This window comes from Symphalangus syndactylus, chromosome 18 (genome assembly GCF_028878055.3).
Source record: "Symphalangus syndactylus isolate Jambi chromosome 18, NHGRI_mSymSyn1-v2.1_pri, whole genome shotgun sequence".
NCBI classification, from domain to species: domain Eukaryota; kingdom Metazoa; phylum Chordata; class Mammalia; order Primates; family Hylobatidae; genus Symphalangus; species Symphalangus syndactylus.
The window spans coordinates 17,731,417-17,754,098 of record NC_072440.2 but is presented as its reverse complement, the minus strand read 5'-3'; the positions used below and the strand labels follow the sequence as shown (position 1 = coordinate 17,754,098).

General features: G+C 46.8%; 2 protein-coding genes across 19 annotated transcripts in view; both read left to right on the top strand.

Moving 5' to 3' along the window:
* Positions 1-10,023, top strand: part of SEPTIN3 (septin 3) — a 38,215-nt gene extending 28,192 nt beyond the window's left edge. For 7 of the 8 annotated variants that reach the window (XM_055253042.2, XM_055253043.2, XM_055253045.2 and 4 more), the window contains 6 exons: positions 1,079-1,196; positions 3,366-3,461; positions 4,461-4,560; positions 6,094-6,145; positions 6,425-6,518; positions 8,711-10,023. In XM_055253042.2, the coding sequence (XP_055109017.2) occupies positions 1,079-1,196; positions 3,366-3,461; positions 4,461-4,560; positions 6,094-6,145; positions 6,425-6,518; positions 8,711-8,776 (526 nt within the window). In that variant the 3' untranslated portion in view covers positions 8,777-10,023. Of the gene's footprint in view, positions 1-1,078; positions 1,197-3,365; positions 3,462-4,460; positions 4,561-6,093; positions 6,146-6,424 lie in introns of all 8 variants that reach the window. The other variant, XM_055253050.2, reaches the window with a different exon arrangement.
* A 506-nt stretch (positions 10,024-10,529) lies between these two features.
* The window catches only part of WBP2NL (WBP2 N-terminal like), a 35,560-nt gene continuing 23,407 nt past the window's right edge, over positions 10,530-22,682 (top strand). For 9 of the 11 annotated variants that reach the window (XM_055253082.2, XM_055253087.2, XM_063623022.1 and 6 more), the window contains exon 1: positions 10,530-10,671. In XM_055253082.2, the coding sequence (XP_055109057.1) occupies positions 10,610-10,671 (62 nt within the window). In that variant the 5' untranslated portion in view covers positions 10,530-10,609. Of the gene's footprint in view, positions 10,672-10,968; positions 11,090-11,143; positions 13,060-22,682 lie in introns of those variants that run through there. The other 2 variants (XM_055253088.2, XM_063623023.1) reach the window with 2 other exon arrangements.

The following is a 22,682-nucleotide window of genomic DNA, read 5'->3' as shown; positions in this document are numbered from 1 at the left end:
TCAGAGGATGGCACAAGCAAGGTAGGCCCCAAATTTTCTAGGAACCAGGCAGTGGTGGTAGGGGGAGGAGAGAGATGAAACAAGACCCCTGGGCTAGGCCCAGGAACTCAACAGAAGGCTAGTTTTATCCCTCCCTAGGCTTCAACCCCCTGGTCAGAATGAACCATCAGACAGCCTGACTTAATGAGTCCCTGAGATTGCAAAATAGAGCCAAGTTGGGGTCTCAGAGCCTGAGGTAGGATGGGGGCATAGAATGTCAGATTGTGGGAAGGGCAAGGCCTCCAGCTTGGCCCTGCAGGACTAACTCTGGGAGCTAGGAGGAGACCTGTCAAGAAGTAGTCTGATAGGCAGAACAAGACATACACACTAGGCACGGTGGCTCTTGCCTATAATCCCAGAAGTTTGGGAAGCCGAGGCAGGAAGATTGCTTGAGTCCAGGAGTTCAAGACCAGCCTGGGCAACATGGTAAAACACTGTCTCTACACAAAATTTAAAAATTAGCCAGACATGGTGGTGTGCAACTGTGGTCCCAGCTCCTCTGGAGGCTGAGGTGTGAGGATTGCTTGAGCCCTGGAGGTCAAGGCTGCAGTGAGCCAATGACCATATCACTGCACTCCAGCCTGGGTGACAAAGTGAGACCCTGTCTCAAAAAAAAAAAAAAAAAAAAGACACACACAGTGTTGTTTTTTTGGTTGTTGTTTATTTTTTGTTTTTGAGACAGACAAAAAAGGAAAAAAGGCACACATGCACAAGGACATATGAGTAGAGAAAATAGCCTACAGATGCTCCCAGGAGAAAGAAATCCCTGAGTCAGAAAAGATGTCATGAAGCAGTGGTTTGAAGGGGGCTTAAAGAGAGGCAGGATCTGCATGGGGACTGAAGCAGAGAAAGGCAGGTGTTGAGGCTGCTCTGCAGACGGCAAGGCAGTGGGGCTGTGTCGGAGAGGAGAGGTAGCAGCCTCTTGGCCTCAGCCAGATGCCCAGCCCAGTTCTCTTCTGTGGGTGTCCTGGAGTGGTGGCGGTGGCCGAGTTGGGGAGGGCAAGGTGGCTCTGATGATCCCGCCTTTTCTGTGCCCCAGCTTGCGACCTCTGGATCTCGAGTTCATGAAACACCTCAGCAAGGTTGTGAACATCATCCCCGTCATTGCTAAGGCTGACACCATGACCCTGGAGGAGAAGTCTGAATTCAAGCAAAGGGTGAGAAGGCCCCCTGTCTTCTTTTCCTGCTCCCATCCCCTCCTTTCTTTCTGCTGGGTTCAGGCCATCTCCTAGCCCTCATCATTCTGCCTTCACCCCCACCCTCAACCCTCCCCCAATTCTCCACCCCAGCCCCCTTCTTAACCATTCAAGAGGCTGAGGTTGGTGGTATCTGGGGACTATGATGAAGAAAAGATGGTGCAGCTCCGGGCTGCCTTCTTCCTGCCCTCCAAACCTACCTGTGAAGACCACTGAATACATGTATCACTGTGAACATAAGAAATCACTCCTCAAACATTAGCCTAATTGAAGGACTAGACTAATTAGTGAGTCAACTGGCCACTAGTCCTCACTGGTATCTTCTCTTTTTTTTTTTTCTGGAGTCTCTCTCTGTCGCCCAGGCTGGAGTGCAGTGGCGTGATCTCGGCTCACTGCAAGCTCCACCTTCTGGGTTCACGCCATTCTCCTGCCTCAGCCTCCTGAGTAGCTGGGACTACAGGCACCCGCCACCACGCCTGGCTAATTTTGTTTTTTTTCTTTTTAGTAGAGATGGGGTTTCACCGTGTTAGCCAGGATGGTCTCGGCAAGTGTCGATCTCCTGACCTCGTGATCTACCCACCTCGGCCTCCCAAAGTGCTGGGATTACAGGCGTGAGCCACTGTGCCCAGCCCTCACTGGCATGTTCTATAAGCTCAGCCCTGTGCTGGATATACAGGGTTGGGGAGGAGGGATTTGAGAGAAATGAAGACAATTGCTGCCTTTAAGAAACTTACAATCCAGTTGGGCACGGTGGCTCACGCCTGCAATCCCAGCACTTTGGGAGGCAGAGGCGGGCGAATCACGAGGTCAGGAGATCGAGACCATCCTGGCTAACACGGTGAAACCCAGTCTCTACTAAAAATACAAAAAAAATTAGCTGGGCATGGTGGCGGGTGCCTGTAGTCCCAGCTACTCGGGAGGCTGAGGCAGGAGAATGGTGTGAACCCAGGAGGCAGCACTTGCAGTGGGCTGAGATCGTGCCACTGCACTCCAGCCTGGGAGACAAAGCAACACTCCGTCTGCGTCCCCCCAAAAAAAGAAATGAGCCGGGCGCGGTGGCTCACGCCTGTAATCCCAGCACTTTGGGAGGCTGAGGTGGGTGGATCACGAGGTCAGGAGATCAAGACCACGGTGAAACCCCGTCTCTACTAAAAATACAAAAAAAAATTAGCTGGGCGCAGTGGCAGGCGCCTGTAGTCCCAGCTACTCGGGAGGCTGAGGCAGGAGAATGGTGTGAACCCGGGAGGTGGAGCTTGCAGTGAGCTGAGATCGCGCCACTGCACTCCAGCCTGGGGGACAGGGCGAGACTCTGTCTCAAAAAAAAAAAAAAAAAAAAAAAGAAACTTACAATTGGCTGGGTGCGGTGGCTCATGCCTGTAATCCCAGCACTTTGGGAGGCCAAGGGAGGTGGATCATCTAAGGTCAGGAGTTCGAGACCAGCCTGGCCAACATGGTGAATCCCCATTTCTACTAAAAATACAAAAATCAGCTGGGCATGGCATATGCCTGTAATCCCAGCTACTAGGGAGGCTGAAGCAGGAGAATCACTGGAACCCTGGAGGTGGAGGTTGTAGTGAGCCAAGATCGCACCACTGTACTCCATCCTGGGCGACAGAGGAAGACTCTGTCTCAAACAAACAAACAAACAAACAAAACTTACAATCAAATAGAACAATGAAGAGGTCCTGGATGGTTTCCTGGAGAAGGTAAGACTTAAGTCGACCTTGAAAGAGGGCAAACAGTCTCGGAGTAGGGGGAGCCTCACCTTTCTTCCTTCCAATCAGGAATATAACATGCAGGGGTCTGAGCACTCCCCAGTGGGCTCAGCTGTGCTGCTTGTGTAAATCCCAGTCTCGCAGACCCCGAGATGAGCAAACTGGTTGTGAGGCGCCTGGGACCTGAAGTTGCACCTCCTGGCCTCTTCCTCCTCTCAGGCTAGGTTGTAATTGTATAGCTGGGGCTTGCATTTATTCACCATCTTCCTGCTGCTCAGGGTCTCAGAGTTCAGAGATGACCGGATTATCCAAGGCTGGATTTGGCTCTCTGACCTCAGCTCATGCACACAGGTGCACACACCCCTTTTCCATTACTCTGACACTTGACTACCTTATTTCTTCTCCTCGCCTCTAGGTTCGCAAGGAGCTTGAAGTAAATGGCATTGAATTCTACCCCCAGAAGGAATTTGATGAGGATTTGGAGGATAAGACGGAGAATGACAAAATCAGGGTGGGTGCCTGGGGCACTGCTGCTCCACTGATACCCCCTTGGGACCTCTGGGATGTGTATCGTGCACGTCCTCTGTCTTTTCCCTTTCTGTACTCCCCCCAACCTTGCCTGACCCAGACCAGAAGTGACATAGGGGGATGGGGAGGGGTATGGCTCTGGACTGTGAACCCACAGAAGGGCTCCCTGTACCCAGAAAGCCTTCTATCCCCAGACCACACAAAAAAGCCTCCTTTTCCCCCACAAGGTCTGGCAAAAACAGTATGTGGGGTGATGGGAGGGGCAGCAGGCAGAAAGAGCATCAGGCTGGGGTCCAGGAGGATCTATGCTGTGGTAAGACCCTGCCTTAGTTTCCCCTCTATGAAATGCAGGGGTTAGACTAAGTGAGTGGCTTATAGGCTTTCCCCCCCTAGAATAACTTAAAAAAATTAAATTGGCTGGGCCTGGTGGCTCATGCCTGTATCCCAGCACTTTGGGAGGCCTAGGTGGGAGAATCGCTTGAGCCCAGGAGTTCACGACCAGCCTGGGCAACATGGCAAAAACTTATCTCTACAAAAACTGCAAAAATTAGCCAGGCATGGTGGTGCATGCCTGTAATGCCAGCTACTCAGGAGGCTGAGGCAGGAGAATTGCTTGAACCCAGGAGGTGGAGGTTGCAGTGAGTTGAAATCATGCCATTGCACTCCAGCCTGGGCAACAAGAGTGAAACTCTGTCTCAAAAAAGAAAGTACAAAGCGCTCTGCAGCTGAAGGAGAGCTGATTCCTGAGGTTAACCAGTGAGGCAGTGGTACAATTGGGACTAGACCCAGGACTCTTGAATCTCAGTCGGGTGCTCTTTTCATGAGACTGAGCCTTGCCCTTGCTATCAGTAGTATCTCTGAATGAGCATCAGAAGTGTGTGGTTCAAGGCTAGAGGACCATATGCCGTCCTGCTCCTGAATGTCCAGGTTGTTGGAGGATGACGGTGCACATGTGTCTGGTTTGTGTTTCTGCCCCATACAGCAGGAGAGCATGCCTTTTGCTGTGGTGGGAAGTGACAAGGAGTATCAAGTGAATGGCAAGAGGGTCCTCGGCCGAAAAACTCCATGGGGGATCATCGAAGGTAATTCACTGCATCTTCTGGAAGAACTGGTTGCTGATCAGTTATTCAGTCACCATTTATTAAGCATCTGTAGATCAAGGCACTGTCTCAGGACATATGAAATGAATGCCAGCCAGATTCTGCCCATAAGGAGCTAACAGTCTCATTGAAAGGCGATGCTTACAGGCAGGAGTAACAAGAGACTGATTTAGCACCTGACTGGGTGGCACTGACTTGGTGCATCAAAGGAGTTCAGAATACGGAGAGATTAGTAAGGCCTGGAAAAACTGGAGAAAGGTTTTCATAGGAAGGGGGATGTGATCTGACAAACTGCCGGAGGTTGTTCAGGTGTTGCCATTTCCATTTTATTATGAATGGATGTGACCTTGGGCGGGTCTTGATGATTCTGAAAGTGGTCAAAGAATCACTTTAATGATTTCATTCAATATGATAACCCTATGAAGGGAGGAGAGCGGGTGCTCCTGTTCTCAGAGTATAAGCTACCGAAGCACCGGAAGCTCAGGTTAAAAGCCTTGTCCAAAGTCACATAACTTGTTAGTGGTGAAACTTGATTTCAGACTCAGATTTTTTTTTTTTTTTTTTTGAGACGGAGTCTCACTCTGTCATCCAGGCTGGAGTGCAGTGGCGCAATCTCAGCTCACTGCAACCTCTGCCTCCCAGGTTCAAGTAATTCTTCTGCCTTAGCCTCCCAAGTATCTGGGACTACAGGTACGGACCCTGATTTTTGTATTTTTTATTTAGCCCAAAAAATTAGCCCAGCTAATTTTTGTATTTTTCGTAGAGATGGAGTTTTGTCATCTTGATCAGGCTGGTCTTGAACTCCTGACCTCAGGTGATCCATCTGCCTTGGCCTCCCAAAGTGCTGGGATTACAGGTGTGAACCACCATGCCTGGCGATTTTATTTTTATTTTTAATAGAGGTGGGGTCTCACTATGTTACCCAGGCTGATCTCAAACTCCTGGGCTCAAGTAATCCTCCTACCTTGACCTCCCAAAGTGCTGGGATTACAGGCATGAGCCACGGTGCCCGGCCCCATGTCTTAATCCTCATTCTGTTCCAACAGTGCTTGGCCAGTGATTTGCAAATACTAGGTATTCAATATATGTTGAATTGGATTTGTCAGGTAGTGCATGACCTTTTTAAAACGGCTCAATATTATTTTCTCTGTGTTACTTCCAATCGGATTATAAGCTTCTGAAGAATGGGAAGTGTATCTTAGGCCTTGGCCAGTTTCTCAGACTTGGTATTAGTTTTCTCTTCTATAAAATGGTAAAAATTATAGTCCGTCTTGGCTATTATTCCACAGCATCTAGAAGGATGTTGTGCCCATTTGTAGCTGCTTAATAAATATTTGTTCAATGAATCAAATCCAGTACACCCAAGTGAGCAAATCTCTGGAAGGGTTACAAAAAATAACCTGTCCCATAGCTTTCTCCTAAATGCCTCTGTGACCCAAACAGAAGTTCACCTCCTGGGTGTTGCTGTATTAATGAACTGACTACCTGTTTTGCTTTGTTTTGTTTTGTTCATAGTGGAAAACCTCAACCACTGTGAGTTTGCCCTGCTTCGAGACTTTGTCATCAGGTAAGATGTCTCCCCTCCAGCTGTCCAGATAGCAGGTTGAATTATTTGGGGTCAGGGTCTATCTGTTCAGATTCACTTCCTGCATCTCCAGGTCTCTCTGACAGAGCTTTCTGCCCCAGTTCCAGCTCCTGTTGCAAAATGGAAGGGGCCGTAGAAGAATCCTTAGCTCCTGGGAGTGGATCCCATTCACGGGGTCCAGTCCCTCGAAGTGATGTGTGTCACCGCCTCCTCTTCCTGCCCCTAATTGCAGCCCTCTTCTTCTCACCCTGTATCGTCTAGGACCCACCTCCAGGACCTCAAGGAAGTGACACACAACATCCACTATGAGACTTACAGGGCCAAGCGGCTCAATGACAATGGAGGCCTCCCTCCGGTGAGCGTGGACACAGAGGAAAGCCACGACAGTAACCCATGACGACCACTTCTCTGTGTCATCACACATACCCACTTCACACACACACATCCCAAATACCACCACCAACCACCTTCTTCCTCTCAACTCTGTCCCACAGGCCTGTCTGGTATTTGTGGAGCATCTTGTCTATGTTTGTGTGTGTGTGTGTGTGTGTGTGTGTTGTGTGTGTGTGACAGAGAGGGAGCGAGAGAGCCTGTGTGTGTGCATGCAGGGGTGAGGTATTTTCACTGCCCTCCCTGGAGAGTCCCTTGTAAATTTGGCTCCTCCATGCCTGTCCATTATCTGTCTCCTTTCCTTGTGTCCCAAAACAAAGCTGTTTGCCTCACTCAGGAGATCTGGGAGAGGTTTCATTTAAAAATGTTGGGAGCAGGTGAGCCACAGGCAACTCTTCTCTCGGAACCTGCACACAAACTGGGGCTATAGAGATTCTCCAAGGACAGATGGCAGTGGAGCTAGACCTGAGTAGGAGGCAGGGAGTTCAGGACAACCCTCCCTGTAAGTTGGGGGTGGTCTGGGGATAAGGCTGGGGCTTCCTGGGAAAAGGAAGGCCATGAGAAGGCAGAGAAGTAGGCCAGAGCTGGGTTCTTGCAGAAAGCATCAGTGCCTACAAGTGGAGCTCCACCCTTCAGTCTGTGTCGTGTTCAGTGTCACCAAGCTACCACCTGTCACCAGAGCCTACTGCTGCTCTCCACTCAACTGGCCTCTGCTGCCAGGCCAGTGCCTGTCTCTGCTTCCGACTTTGTCTTCTTTCTCCCTTTCCCTCCTTCCCTCATACATTGCTTTCTCTCCCTCTCCTGCCTGTCTCTGACATCTCTCACTTCCTTTTAGATGAATCTACTTTAGGTTCATTCCTATATTTAGCATTTATGCCCAGTCTACTTCCAGAAATGACTTTAGGTTGCCTTCACATAAAATCACAAAAGTACAGGACAGTACAAACTGAGATTGCCAGAGAAATTTGGGCCAAAGAAAGGAATAGGAAAGAAAGTTTCTGTAGTCAAGCACCGGAACAGGCCCCGAGCTCACAGGCAGCCAACGTAAAGAGGGAAACAGTTCCCAGTGTCCAGTTAAAGGAAGCACACATGCTAGTCATGTGAGACAACCTTTTATGGGGACGTCAGGTTCTAGAACTAATTCTAAAGAAGTATCAGAAACAATATACATTATTTGTCTTTCTTAGTAATTTGGCTTCAAAGACAAATTTTTGACCACACCTCCCTTTTTCTCCGTCAGACTTCTCTCCCTTCTAAGCAGGCTTCTCTGTTGCTCCATTTGCCTCATACATACTTGACCTCTCTTTTCTGTTCCCCATCACTTTTGTGCTGAAGCTAATTACATTTATGTCTGTCTTTCTCTACTTTTCCCTAATTCCCTCTCCTCCTGACTCCTGTAGACATTCCCAATGATACCCACCCTCATACATTTAGGCTTTTCTTGCCTTTCCCTGAAGCCCTGTATTTATTAATGCATATATTTCCCCTGCTTGTTGTACAAGTAAGTTACTCTTTTCCTTTAATCTGTAAGATTCATGAAATTCGGGGCCAGGGAAACAGTTTAGCCTTAGGGAAGGGAAAACACCAAGTGAAACTGTTTACAATAACCTCATACAACCTCCTGTCCCATCTCCTGGTTCAGTGTAGGTGTTTCACTGGTCCTCTATGATTCCCAGCACTTATAATCCCAGTCTTTTATCACTCAGGTGCTAGGAAAAAAACATAGACTCAAGACCCAAGATTCAATGGACCAGGAGAAAGCCGGTGGGGGCGGGGGGGGTGATCAGGTCACCAGTGACCCCAAACCTATGGTCTCAGTCTTTCCTGGAGGCTGCCAACCCAGCTCTCATCCTCCCTTGCTCACAAAGTTACAGGGTAGGCACCTGTCAGGATAGAACAGCAGCAGCGCTACAGCCCAGAGGTTATACATTTCAACAGAACAGGGATGCTTGGCTGCTGTAGAAGCAGTCCTGCATGGAGACCTTGGATCAGCAGGGGAAGATCTATGGGCATGGGAGGTGGGCGTTGGAAAGGCTGAGTAGGAATGGTGCCTGGTACCCCTGAACCATGATCTCAGCCTCCCTGGAGAAGGTATTTTATATGTCTGCTGCCAGCTGCTGGTCTCTACACCCTCAACCGTTCTCAACCCTCCTGCAGGGAGAAGGCCTCCTGGGCACTGTCCTTCCACCTGTGCCAGCCACCCCCTGCCCCACTGCTGAATGAAGGCCATTTCAAGCGCTGCTTCTCCCTCCATTCCTCTCAGCTGTTATTGCTGCAGGGCCAAGCCCTTTTTAGTGCTGTGCTAGTCCAGCTCACCACAGCCCCTCTCAGCCATCACTAGGTGGGAGGTGCCAGCTGCCTCTTTAGGACAGTTGCATCCTCCATTTATCCAAACCACTCCTCTCCTCCCAGTGGAGTGGGGTTCTGCCAGCACTGCCCTACTGCATCATCTGTGTCAGCCGGTCCTAGCCCATCTGCAGGGTGAAAGAACTCATCAAGAGCTCCTTCTGCCCTTGTAAGCCCATCCCAGCTACTTGTAACCATCTCTAAGGGCAATGGCATTGCTCCCTACCCATTCATCTGCATGAGCTACCCTTGGCTTCCTTAAAGGATCAAGAAAGCAATTTTTCTGCTTACTAGATTCATTGAGATCAGCTGTGTGAGCCCCAAAGTGGGACAAGGGTCTCTCCTTCATTACTTAAAGGTATTCATGAGGGTGGGTCACTACAGATGCTGGGGAGCAAGGGCTAGGATCACTTTTTAAAAAATCACCACTTGTGGCTGGCCCAGAGTGCGGTTGTACATCCTCCCCACCTCATAACGCAGCCACTGAGGAAGAGTGGTTTTCCTAAGAAGACATTGCTGGAATTGACTTTCTTCTGTCCAAACAAGCAAAAACTAAACACACGCACAAACCCCCAGAAACCCACAATACGTACACGCTAAGGAAAAACTAGCACCCTTCTGTCCACTCAGCAATAAGAGGGATCTCTTCCCACCTACCCTACCTACTCCTACCCCCAACCCTCTTCCCCATTAATGTGAGTAATGAATTAGCCTGACCACAGGTGGTCACTGTAGGCTAATGGAAAATACCCAAGGGAGGGCAAAGCCCCCCATCAGATGCATGAATGTTTGCGAATGTTGACTGCCACTGCCCCACACACTGTGTCTTTATAGAATTCCCCTTTGCCCACCCTCTCCCTGTCTCCACCTGGACACAACTTGCTCAAAGGCTGGTGACTTGTGGGCCATTCATCTACAACCAAGTCCTGATGGAGCAAGAGGCCCACGCCTAGGGGATGCAAGAACAACCCATTTCTTAAATGTTACCAGTCCCAGCCAATCTTATGGTGACATTACAGTTAAATTTCCCACTTGAAAACAAGCAAACAGACACTCAAACTGGTCCTGTAATTGTTGCTAGACTTTATGTGTTGTACAACTAAACATTGCTGTTTGAACAGTAACTGCCTGGCCTGTCTTATTTGTGCTTCTTGACCAAATCAGCCATTATGTCATCTCACCCATGTGTGGAGGGTGAGACTCTCTTGGTAAGAAATAGCCACAGATACTAGAGATGAAAACACTTTGTGAGGTCAGTTCATCTTCAGTTGGCGTGAGGTCGGGCCTCAGTCATTATTTTCTAGTGTTTCATATCCAAAGTGAGTAATGGATGGGAGGTTGAGGTGGGAAGATGGCTTGAGCATGGGAGCTTGGAGGTGCAGTGAGCTGAGATCATTCCTGACAGGACCAACCCAAGTCCATACCTAAAGGCAGGGGGCTAAGGGGGCAGGTGAGGTCGGGAGGCCACTCACCTATCACCCCTTTCGCGCTCCGAGCCAATTCTCAGGGCCCGCCCCTTTCTCGGTGGGGGCCTCTACCCTGACTCCGCCTCCCCCCCCCTCCGGCACTGCCCCGTCATGTGACCGGCTTTCGCTCCTCCTCCTCCTCCTTACGTCATAATCTCCGCCCTCCCCTTCAGAGACGTGACCCACGGCTCGGCGCAGGTCCCGCCCTTTTCCATCTGCGGGGCGGCCGGAGGCCTGAAGCAAGATGGCGGTGAATCAGAGCCACACCGAGAACCGCCGCGGGGCCCTCATCCCTAACGGTGAAAGGTGCCTGAGGGGAAGCACGGCGTGCTGTCGGAGGAGAGGAGACAAATGGGATAGACATGGCGGCTCGCAAACTCAGCGAGTCAGGGACTTTGCCGCCTTTTTTGGGCGCGGCGCTCTTAGCTCCGCCCCTGACCGTTGGGAGTGCGCGCCCCCCACTGGTGTTCCGGCATGTGGAGGTGGCAGAGGCCTGAACGCGTGGCCTCGCGTGTTTGAGGGGCGGGGGTGGGAATGCGCCTCTAAAAGGCGCCGGGCCCAGACGCGTGTCTCCTCAGGGCAGGGTGGGGAGGGGGTGCGAGACTCGTGTCTCCTTCGAAGAAAGGCCGGATTTGACCGGTGGTCGTGAGCAGCCGGGGGCCTTTGGTGGCAGCGCGGCTGCCCTTCGGTGCCTGCGACTTTGTTGGATGAGGACAGGTACTGGGTGTGTATCTCCTTCTATTCCCATGAACAAGGTGTCGCACTTTGGTAAGAGGGATGAGGAGGTGGAGTGTGGATCATTCTGGAAAGATCTCAAACTGTTGTAGCGCTTCTCCTTGGACCTCGGAACTTTATAAAGCCCTGTTTCCTCCTTGCTCCAACCAGGGAGATGTCTGCTTTTAAAAACAAAAGATTGAAAAGACTGAGGCCAGGTGCAGTGGCTCATGCCTCTAATCCCAACACTGGGAAGCTGACGTGGCCCAGGAGTTTGAGACAAGGCTGGGCAACATAGGGAGACCCCATCTCTACAAAAAGTAGAAAATTAGCGGGCCATGGTGGTGTGCATCCATAATCCCAGCTGCTTGGGAGGCGATGGTAAGAGGATTGCTTGAACCCAGGAGTTCGGGCTGCAGTGAGCCCAGATTGTACCACTGCACTCCAGCCTGGGTGACAGAGCCAGATCCTGTCTTAGAATAAAAAATGGGACTGAACAGGTACCTGGGCACAATGAGGCACTGTTGGTCGCGGGAAGCTGTGGGGCTTACACCAGTTGCTTTGCTCCTTGCGGTGCCTGCTGCTGGCCCCTGAGTTCTCTACTGGAGCTGACTCAGCCAGAGGGGTGCCCATCTCCACCTTCAAGGCACACTTGTTCACTAAGGCCTGACTCCACTGCGCTCCCCTCTTTACCCCACGCGCCCCCTTTCCTGTTTCCCACACTCAAACTCAGTCTCCCCCGCTGTGCAGTTCTAAATTACGCTCCTTTCTGGGCTCTGACTTGCCCTCAATTTCCTTTTCTCCCAATCAGCATTGAAATTCAAGCTGGATGATGTGCTTGGGGCCAGCACACTCAGGTCGGTTTGAATGTAGTTGTCAGGAAGATCGAAGTAGACATTACCAAATGCTGATATCCAGATCTTTCTTCTGTCTTTCCTTCCTCCAGAAAGTTTTCTTGACAGATTTATATGGGCCTTAGAGGTTTTATGTCCTCACCTGCTTCCTACGTACCTCTGCTTCTTTGTTCCATTTTGTGGTAGATGATTGCTCACTACTCTGACAGTGGTGTCCTCGTGAGCACTTACTGAGAGCCATTTGAGCACTTGTCATTCCATGGTGTGAAGCCTTTTCTTTTCTTTTTAAGATATTTTTATTTCTCCAAATTTGTTATTAGGAGTGACTGAAATAAAAAACATAATTGAGTCCCATCATCATCATCATCATCATAGAAATGGCTTTAAGAGAAAACTGGTCAGATGAATATTATTGCTTCCCATTTCCAACCAGTAAATAGTTGCCACTGATAAATTGACAGCGAGGAGTCTGTCAAGAATGCTCAAGATAGCCGGGCGCGGTGGCCCACGCCTGTAATCCCAGCACTTTGGGAGGCCGAGGTGGGTGGATCACAAGATCGGGAATTCAGGACCAGCCTGGCCAATATTGTGAAACCCCGTCTCTACTAAAAAAACAAACAAACAGACAAAAAAAACAGCCAGGAGTGGTGGCGGGTGCCTGTAGTCCCAGCTACTCAGGAGGTTGAGGCAGGAGAATTGCTTGAACCCAAAAGGTGGAGGTTGCAATGACCCGAGATTGTGCCACTGCACTTCACCCTGGGCAATAGAGGGAGACTCCATCTCAAAAAAAAAGAATGCTCAAGATATGTTATATAATACAACATGCCTGTTCAAATGGGGAAAAATCCTAGGAAATAACTTACATGTACTTCTTGGTTTCATCATACAAGACAAACAAAAGCACCACCCATGCCTCTCAGAACATTGGACCATGCACCCTTGAAAAAAGCTTTGCTTCCCTCATCATGAATAATCTTCCTCCAGCAGTCAAATGTGCCTGTGTACATGATGTCAGTTCCTTTGCATCCTGACTGCATCATCATGCAGCGGCGAATGGTGTTAAATGGATAGGAAGTCAACCCAGCAACGGCAGTGACAGTCTGTGCATCATCCAACTGATGACAATGTGAGTGTTCTTGGGATCCGGAAGCATTCCCTTTGCAGTGTCGTAGATACCGAAGTAGGCAGCAGGCAGCTCGGTAGATAATACCCTGCACAGACACGTTAAAGCCTTGGTACAGGCTCTTAATCCCATCAGATTTGTAGATCTTAACCAGGCAGTCACCGAAGCCTCAGAATTCCCTTTCAGCTCCAGCTTTGCCCACATCAGCTGCTACATGAGTATGGGCAAAATCAAGAGGGTACACAAAACACAAGGATGTGGCCCCAGTGGCACCGCCTGATGCCAGATTCCCTGCAAAGTAGCGCCAAAACTGGGACCTCTTGTCCACACCACCCAGGAAGATCTGCTTGTATTTATCTTTGAAGGCGAAGTTAAGAGCCTGGGTGGGGGGAAGTATCTGATGACACTGACCAGGTTACCGCACCAGGAGAGGACTCCATGCTCCTTGGGAATACAGACCATGCAGTCTCTAAGGCCCTTGTATTGCTTATCTGCAACCATCTGCTTGCTGGCATGCTGCAGCTGTAGCAGCAGCTTGACCCGCTCGATGGGTGCTACCGCCGTCTTGGAGATGACTGTGGCCACTCCACCTGCCAGGGAGTCCTTGGCGAAGGACACAGCAGCCTCTGTCATGTTGAAAGAGGAGGCAGGCTGCTGTGGGATGGGACTGGTCCAGGAATCGGCTTTGACTCCGGGGCTGCCTGTGAAGTCATTTCTAATTTGGTGTTCGGGTGTCTTCTCACTTGGGCTATGGGTGTGTCTCTACTTTGCTGCTTGTGTTTTGGAGGAAGGGAAGAAAGCATGTTTTAAAAAAACACAGAAACACTGATTTTTGTGGTCCTTTGTATTACCTTTATGGGATCCATTTTGTGCTCCTGAAAAATAGCATTTATTGAACACTATTTCAAGTACTGTTCTTAGTTCCAAGAGTTTTATACTGTAGTTAAAACCACTTTACCAGCCGGGCATGGTGACTCACGCCTGTAATCCCAGCACTTTGGGAGGCCAAGGCCAGTGATTACATGAGACCAGGAGTTCAAGACCAGCCTGGCTAACATGGTGAAACCCCTGTCCCTACTAAAAATACAAAAATTAGCCGGGCATGGTGGTGCACGTCTGTAATCCCAGCGACTTAGGAGGCTGAGGCATGAGAATTGCTTGAGCCTGGGAGGCAGAGGGGAGGTTGTAGTGAGCTGAGATCATGACACTACACTCCAGCCAGGGTAACAGGGTGAGACTCTGTCTCAAAACAAAACAAAACAAAAAAACAGTCTATCTACAGTGAAGATCAGTACTGTTTCCCTCATTTCACAGGTAGGAAAACAAAAAAGTCATTTGCTTAAAGTGCATGTGGGAGAGCTTGGATTTGGATTTGAACTTAGGTACTGTGCATTAACTCCTGTAACACTCCAGCTGTCCCTCTAAAAAGAAAATGACTCTCTGTTTTCTTCTCACTAAAGAAGGCCCTATTAGTACGCTAGCTTCCTGGATAGAAACTACTTTAAAGAACCAGAGATAGTGGTGCACATCTGTAGTCCCACCTATTCAAGAGGCTGAGGTGGGAGGATCACTTGAGGCCAGGAGTTCAAGACCACACTGAGCAAAATAGTGGGATCTCATCTCACAAAATAAAATTAAAAAAAAAAAGAAAAAGAAAAAAAAAAAAAACTGTAGCCAGGCATGGTGTTACATGCCTGTAATCCCAGCTACTTGGTAGACTGAGGCAGGAGAATTGCTTGAACCCAAGGAGGCAGAGGTTGCAGTGAACCGAGATCATGCCATTGCACTCTAGCCTGGGCAACAAGAGTGAAACTCCATCTCAAAAAAAAAAGAAAAAAAGTGCCAGCTTATGAGGTAATTACATTGGTTCTCTCCAGAGGTAACCTGCCAAGAAGAGATGCTATAGATGTTACTCTTACACGGTAAAACATTGTGAAATCAGATTGCTTTAAAATGATGTATTACAAAGTTATGGAAAAAAGCAGTTGTGACTATGGAAGCCCAAGGCTTATATCCTAGCTCTGTCTTACACTAAATATGGGTACAGTGTTTCCACTTTTTGTAAAATGGGAGCTAATATCCTCCAACCTGTGTGCCTGACATGGTGATTAAAAGGATTAAGTGAAACAATAGTTTGTAATTTATTCTGTCAGAGCAAACTGCTGAAAATGGAGTAAGTTGACTAAAAATAAATTTTTTTAAAAAATAAGAAAAATCCGAATAAAGCAATTTGTACTTTATAATTGTATACAAATAAAAGATGTTATTAAAAAAAGAAACTAAAAAAAAAACTTGAGCAGGAGAAGATTGATTCTATGAGGAGTCTTCAAAAAGATCATGGAAAATATGGGTTGCGAAGAAACTGTGCGTGGATTCCAGATTATTTTTCCACCAAAATTAACTCATACTAACTTGTTATAACATGACTGAACAGGATTTAGTTTGAGGCGCTAAGAAAGATAAGACATCAATTTGAAAAAGGGCTCCTATCAGAGCAACATAAATACTGCTAAAATTGAAGGAAGAATAAACATCAAATTTATGGTAAAGCTTGGGTGGAAGAATGGTGAAACCATTGATGCTTTAGGAAAAGTTTATGGGGAAATGGCCCAAATAAATCAGCAGTTTACAAATGGATAATGTAAAAGAAGGGACAAGAGGCCAGGCGTGATGGCTCACGCCTGCAATCCCAGCACTTTGGGAGGCCGAGGCAAGTGGCTCACTTGAGGTCAGGAGTTTGAGACCAGCTGGCCAACATGGTGAAACCCTGTCTCTACTAAGAATACGTAAAATTAGCCAGGCGTGGTGGCACATGCCTGTAATCCTAGCTATTTGGGAGGCTGAGGCAGGAGAATTACGGGAACCCAGGAGGCGGAGGTTGCAGTAAGCTGAGATCACGTGACTGCACTCCAGCCTGGGCAACACAGCGAGACTCCATATCAAAATAAGTAAATAAATAAAATTGAAAAAGAAGGAACAAGGTCTGGGTGCAGTGGCTGATGCCTGTAATCCCAGAACTTTGGGAGGCTGAGGTGGGTAGATCACTTGAGTCCAGGAGTTTAAAACCAGCCTGGGCAACATGGTAAAACCCTATCTCTACTAAAAATACAAAAAATAATTGGATGTGGTGGCATGTGCCTGTAGTCCTAGCTACTTGGGAGGCTGAGTTGGGAGAATCACTTGAACCTGGGAGGTTGCAGTGAGCTGAGATTGTGCCACTGCACTCCAGCCTCCAGCCTGGGTGACAGAGTGAGACCTTGTCTCAAAAAAGAGAAGGGACAAGATGATGTTAAAGACGAAGACTGGGCAGGGCACAGTGGCTCACGGTTGTAATCCCAGCACTTTGGGAGGCCAAAGTGGGTGTATTGCCTGAGGTCAGGAGTTCCAGACCAGCTTGGCCAACATGGGGAAACCCCATCTCTACTAAAAATACAAAGTTAGCTGGGTGTGGTGGTGGCACCTGTAATCCCAACTACTTGGGAGGCCGAAGCAGGAGAATCGCTTGAACCTGAGAGGCTGAGGTTGCAATGAGCCAAGATCACGCCATTGCATTCCAGCCTGGGCAACAAGAGCAAAACTCTGTCTCAAAAAATAAATAGGCTGGGCATGGTGGCTCATGCCTGTCATCCCAGCATTTTGGGAGACCAAGGTGGGCAGATCACAAAGTCAGGAGTTCGAGACCAGCCTGACCAACATGATGAAACCCCGTCTCTACTAAAAATAAAAAAATTAGCCAGGTGTGGTGGTACATGCCTGTAATCCCAGCTACTCAGGAGGCTGAGGCGGGAGAATCGCTTGAACCCAGGAGGCGGAGGTTGCAGTGAGCCAAGATCACGCCACTGCATTTCAGCCTGGGCGACAGAGTAAGACTCCGTCTCAAATAAATAAATAAATAGGCTGGGCATGGTGACTCACGTCTGTAATCCCAGCACTTTGGGAGGCTGAGGCAGGTGGATCACCTGAGGTTAGGAGTCTGAGACCAGCCTGGCCAAAATGACGAAACCCCATCTCTACTAAAAATACAAAAATTAGTTGGCGGTGGTGGTGGGTTCCTGTAATCCCAGCTACTTGGGAGGCTGAGGCAGGAGAATTGCTTGAACTCGGGAGGTGGAGGTTGCAGTGAGTGGAGATCTCGCCACTGCATTCCAGCCTGGGTGACACTCCTGAGTGAGACTCCGTCTCAAAAAAATAAAATAAATAAATAAATAGATGAAGCCTGTAGTGGCAGACCATCCACATTAATTTGTGAGGAAAAATTCATCTTGTTCATGCCCTAATTGAAGAGAATTCATGATTAACAGCAGAAACAATAGCCAATACTGTACACATATTATTTGGTTCAGTTTACAGAATTAAAGTTGAGCAAACTTTCCATTCAATGGGGGCCAAAACTATAGTGCCCAGATCAGCTTCAGGCAAGAGCAGAACTTGCAGTGGAAAATTTAAATATGTGGGATCAAGATCCTGAAGCATTTCTTCAAAGAATTGTAACAGGAAATGAAACATGGCTTTACCAGTATGATCCTGAAGATAAAGCACAATCAAAACAATGGCTACAAAAATGTGGAAGTGGTCCACTCAAAGCAAAAGTGGACAGACAGGTCAAGAGCAAAAGTCATGGCAACAGTTTTTTGAGATGCTCAAGGCATTTTCTTTATTGACTTTCTGGAGGGCCGAAGAATGGTAACATCTGCTTTGTTGTAAGAAAATTAGCCAAAGCTTTAGCAGAAAAACACCCAGGAAAGCTTTACTAGAGAGTCCTTCTCCACCATGACAATGCTCCTGTTCATCGTTCTCATCAAACAAGGGCAATTTTGCAAGGGTTTTGATGGGAAATCAGGCATTCACGGATCATTAGGCTCCTGATTTATTTTGTTTCTTAATCTTTTTTTTTTTTTTCGAGACGGAGGCTCGCTCTGTCACCTATACTGGAGTGCAATGGCACGATCTCAGCTCACTGCAATCTCTGTCTCCCGGGTTCATGCCATTCTCCTGCCTTAGCCTCCCAAGTAGCTGGGACTACAGGCACCCGCCACCACACCCGGCTAATTTTTTGTATTTTTAGTAGAGACTAAACCCACTGATGGGGTTTCATTGTGTTAGCCAGGATGGTCTCGATCTCCTGACCTCATGATCTGCCTGCCTCAGCCACCCAAAGTGCTGGGATTACAGGCGTGAGCCACTGTGCCCGCTGGCTTTGTTTCCTAATCTTAAAAATCTTGATTGGGCACCCATTTTTCTTCTGTTAAAAATGTAAAAAAGACTGCCTTGGCATGATTACATTTCCAGGACCCTCAGTTCTTTAGGGATGGACTAAACGGCTTGTGTCATAGCTTACTAAAGTGTCTTGAACTTGTTGGAACTTATGTTGAGAAATAAGGTTTATGTTTTTATCTTTTAATTCCATGAACTGTTTGGAGTTCCCATTATATTTTGACTCCTCTTGCCTATTCACAATACACAGTTGAGAAATGCATCACAGCTTGCTGTGTTTTGTAGAGTTTTTCTGACCCCAGCTGAGAAGTCATGAACATGTGGGCCAGACTCTACTGTAAAATGGGAATCATTGAGTTGTTTTATTTTATGCATTGTTAAAACGTGTGCTGAAAACCTGTCATTATAGAAAAATCAGAAAAAAAATCTGTTATCCCAAATTTTTACCAGTAATGTTTACATTTTGGTATATGTCCTTCTGTACTTTTCCACATGGAAATAAACAGTTTTTTTCTCCAACTGCTTTATAACTTATTTTCCTCATTTACCAATATATTGGGAATGTTTTCTAGTGTATCTACATCATTATTGTCAATGGCTGGTATTCCAGTGTGCATAAATCTTTACTCAACCCCGAATCTGGAATAGTCTGGGTTTTTGTTTTTTGTTTGTGGTTTTTTGGTCATCACTATAAACATTCCTGCAATGAACATTTTTGAAAACATAATTTTGCCTACCTGTCAAAATGTTTCTTTGGGATATATTCCCGAAAGGGGAATTGTGAGGTCAGAGGATTAGACTTTTAAAAAGGATTAAAAATATTTATTGAAAATATAAAAATCATTGTTCAAAATATTAAAATATACATGACTATACATTAAAATATACTTATTGCAGAATTTCCCTACAGAATTATATCAATTGACATTCCTCTCAGTACTCTGAGTGCCCACTTCACCATACTTTTACCAGCAATTCTCTTCCCATTAAACAATTCCCTCTATCCCTCTCCCCATGACACCTAGTAACAACCATTCTACTTTCTGTTTCTATGAATTTGACTACTTAAGATACCTCATGTAAGTGTAATCACAATATTTGTCTTTTTGTGGCTGGTTTATTTAACTTAGCATAAGATCCTCAAGGTTCGTCCATGTTATAGCATGTAACAGGATTTCCTTCTTTTAAGGTTGAAAAATATTCCATTGTATGTATGTGCCACGTTTTGTTTATCCATTCAGGCACTGATGGACATTTAGGTTGCTTCCACCTCCTGGTTATTGTAAATAGTGCTGCTATCAACATAAGTATTCAAATATCTATTCGAGACACTGCTGGCAATTCTTTTGGATGTATACCCAGAAGCAGGATTGCTAGCTTGTATGGTAGTTCTATTTTTAATTTTTTTTGAGGAGCCTCCAGACTGTTTTCCATAGCCGCTACTCATTTTACATTAGCAACAGTGCACAAGAGTTCTGGTTTCTCCACATCCTCACCAACACTTGTTTCTCTTCTCTTCTCTTCTCTTCTCTTCTCTTCTCTTCTCTTCTCTTCTCTTCTCTTCTCTCTTCTCTTCTCTTCTCTTCTTCCTTTCCTTTCCTTTCCTTTCCTTTCCTTTCTCCCTCCCTTCCTTCTACCTCCCGCTCCCCCTCTCCTCCCCTCCCTTCCCTTTTTTGACAGAGTCTCACTCTGTCATTCAGGCTGTAGTGTAGCAGCAGGATCTTGGCTCATTGCAGCCTTAGCTTCCGGGGTTCAAGTGATTCACATGCCCTCAGCCTCCTGAGTAGCCAGGATTACAGGCATATGCCACTACACCCAGTTTTTTGTATTTTTGGTAGAAATGGGGTTTCACTGTGTTGGCCAGGCTGGTCTCAAACTCTTAGCATCAAGTGATCTACTCACCTTGGCCTCCCAAAGTGATGAGCCACCATGCCTGGACCTGTTGGTTTTTTAAATATTAACCATCCTTAATGGGTATAAGGTGATGTCTCATTGTGGTTTTGATTTGTATTTCTCTGATGATTAGTAATGACAATCTTTTTATATGCTCATTGGCCATTTGTGTATTATTGCTCTTGTTGCCCAGGCTGGAGTGCAATGGTGCAATCTCGGCTCACTGCAAGCTCCGCCTCCCCGATTCACGCCATTCTCCTGCCTCAGCCTCCTGAGTAGCTGGGACTATGGGTGCCTGCCACCACACCTGGCTAATTTTTTCTATTTTTTAGTAGAGACGGGGTTTCACTGTGTTAGCCAGGGTGGTCTCGATCTCCTGATCTTGTGATCCACCCGCCTCGGCCTCCCAAAGTGCTGGGATTACAGGTGTGAGCCACTGCGCCTGGTCGATTTTTTGTATTTTTAGTAGAGATGGGGTTTCACCATGTTGGCCTGGCTGGTCTCAAACTACTGACCTCAGGTGATCCACCCACCTTGGCCTCCCAAAGTGCTGGGATTACAGGGAGCTCTTTACATACCCTAGATATTAATCCCTTATCATAAATACAATTTGAAATATGTTCTCCCATTCCATAGGTTGCTGTTTCATTCTGGTGATCGTGTCCTTTGATACACAATTTTTTTTTTTTTTTTTTTTTTGAGACAGAGTCTTGCTCTGTCGCCCAGGCTGGAGTGCAGTGGCGCAATCTTGGCTCACTGCAAGCTTCGCCTCCCGGATTCACGCCATTCTCCTGCCTCAGCCTCTCTGAGTAGCTGGGACTACAGGCGCCCACCACCACGCCCGGCTAATTTTTTGTGTTTTTTTTTAGTAGAGACGGGGTTTCACTGTGGTCTCGATCTCCTGACCTCGTGATCCGCCCGCCTCGGCCTCCCAAAGTGCTGGGATTACAAGCGTGAGCCACCGCGCCCGGCCGATACACAATTTTTAAGTTTGATATAGTCCCATTTGTTTTTTTGTTCTTTTGTTGCCTGTGCTTTTGTTTTCTTATCCAAGAAGTCATTGCCAAGTCCAATGTCACGAAGATTTTCACTATGTTTTTTTCTAGGAGTTTTTATAGTTTTGGGTCTTATGTTTAAGTCTTTAATCCATTTTGAGTTAATTTTTGCATACGATGTAAGATAACGGTATGACTTCATTCTTTTGCATGTGGATATCCAGTTTTCTAAAAGGACATCATTTGTTAAATAGATTGTCTTTTCCTCATTGAGTCATGTTAGTACCTTTGTTGAAGATTATTTGATCAATTCTCACATATATGTGAGGATTTATTTCTCTCTATTCTAGTCCATTGGTCTGTTTATCTTTAATGCCAGTACCATGCTGTTTTGGTTACTGTAGCTTTGTAATATACTTTGAAATCAGGAGGTGTGAATCCTCTTTGTTCTTCTTTTTAAAAATTATTTGGCTTTTTGGGGTCCCTTGAGATTCTATATGAATTTTATTATGTCACTTTCTGTTTGTGCAAAAAGTGTTGTTGAGATTTGGTAGGGATTGTGTTGAATCTCTGAATCACTTGGGTAGCTTGGACGTCTTAGCCTTATTAAGTTTTCAAATCCATGAACATGGGATATCTTTCCATTTATTTATGTCTTCAATATTTTTTCACCAATGTTTTATAGTTTTCAGTGTACAAACCTTTCACCTCCTTGGTGAGGTTTGTTCCTGAGTATTTTATTCTTTTTGATGCTATTGTAAATGGAATTGTTTCCTTAATCTCCTTTTTGGATCATTCATAATTAGTGTATAGAAATGCGGCCGGGCGCGGTGGCTCAAGCCTGTAATCCCAGCACTTTGGGAGGCCGAGGCGGGCGGATCACGAGGTCAGGAGATCGAGACCATCCTGGCTAACACGGTGAAACCCCGTCTCTACTAAAAATACAAAAAATTAGCTGGGCGTGGTGGCGGGCGCCTGTAATCCCAGCTACTCAGGAGACTGAGGCAGGAGAATGGCGTGAACCCGAGAGGTGGAGCTTGCAGTGAGCCGAGATCGTGCCAGTGCACTCCAGCCTGGGGGACAGAAAAAGACTCCGTCTCAAAAAAAAAAAAAAAAAAAAAAAAAAAAAGAAATGCAACTATATGTATGGGTTGATTTTGTATGCTGCTACTTTACTGAATTCACTTATTTTGACAACTTTTTGGTGGACTCTTTAGGTTTATTTACATATAAGATCATGCCATCTGTGAATGGAGTTAATTTTACTTCTTCCTTCCAAATATGAATACCATTTATTTATTTATTTTATTTTTTGCCTGATTGCTCTGGCTAGGACTTCCAATACTCTGTTGAACAGAAGTGGTGAAAGCAGGCATCCTTGCCTTGTTTCTAATCTTAGAGGGGAAGCTTTCAGTCTTTTGCCATTCAGTATGCTGTTAGCTGCAGGCTTTTCATATATGGCTTTTATTATGTTGAGGTAGCTTCCTTCTACTTTTAGTTTGTTGAGTGTTTTTATTGTGAAAA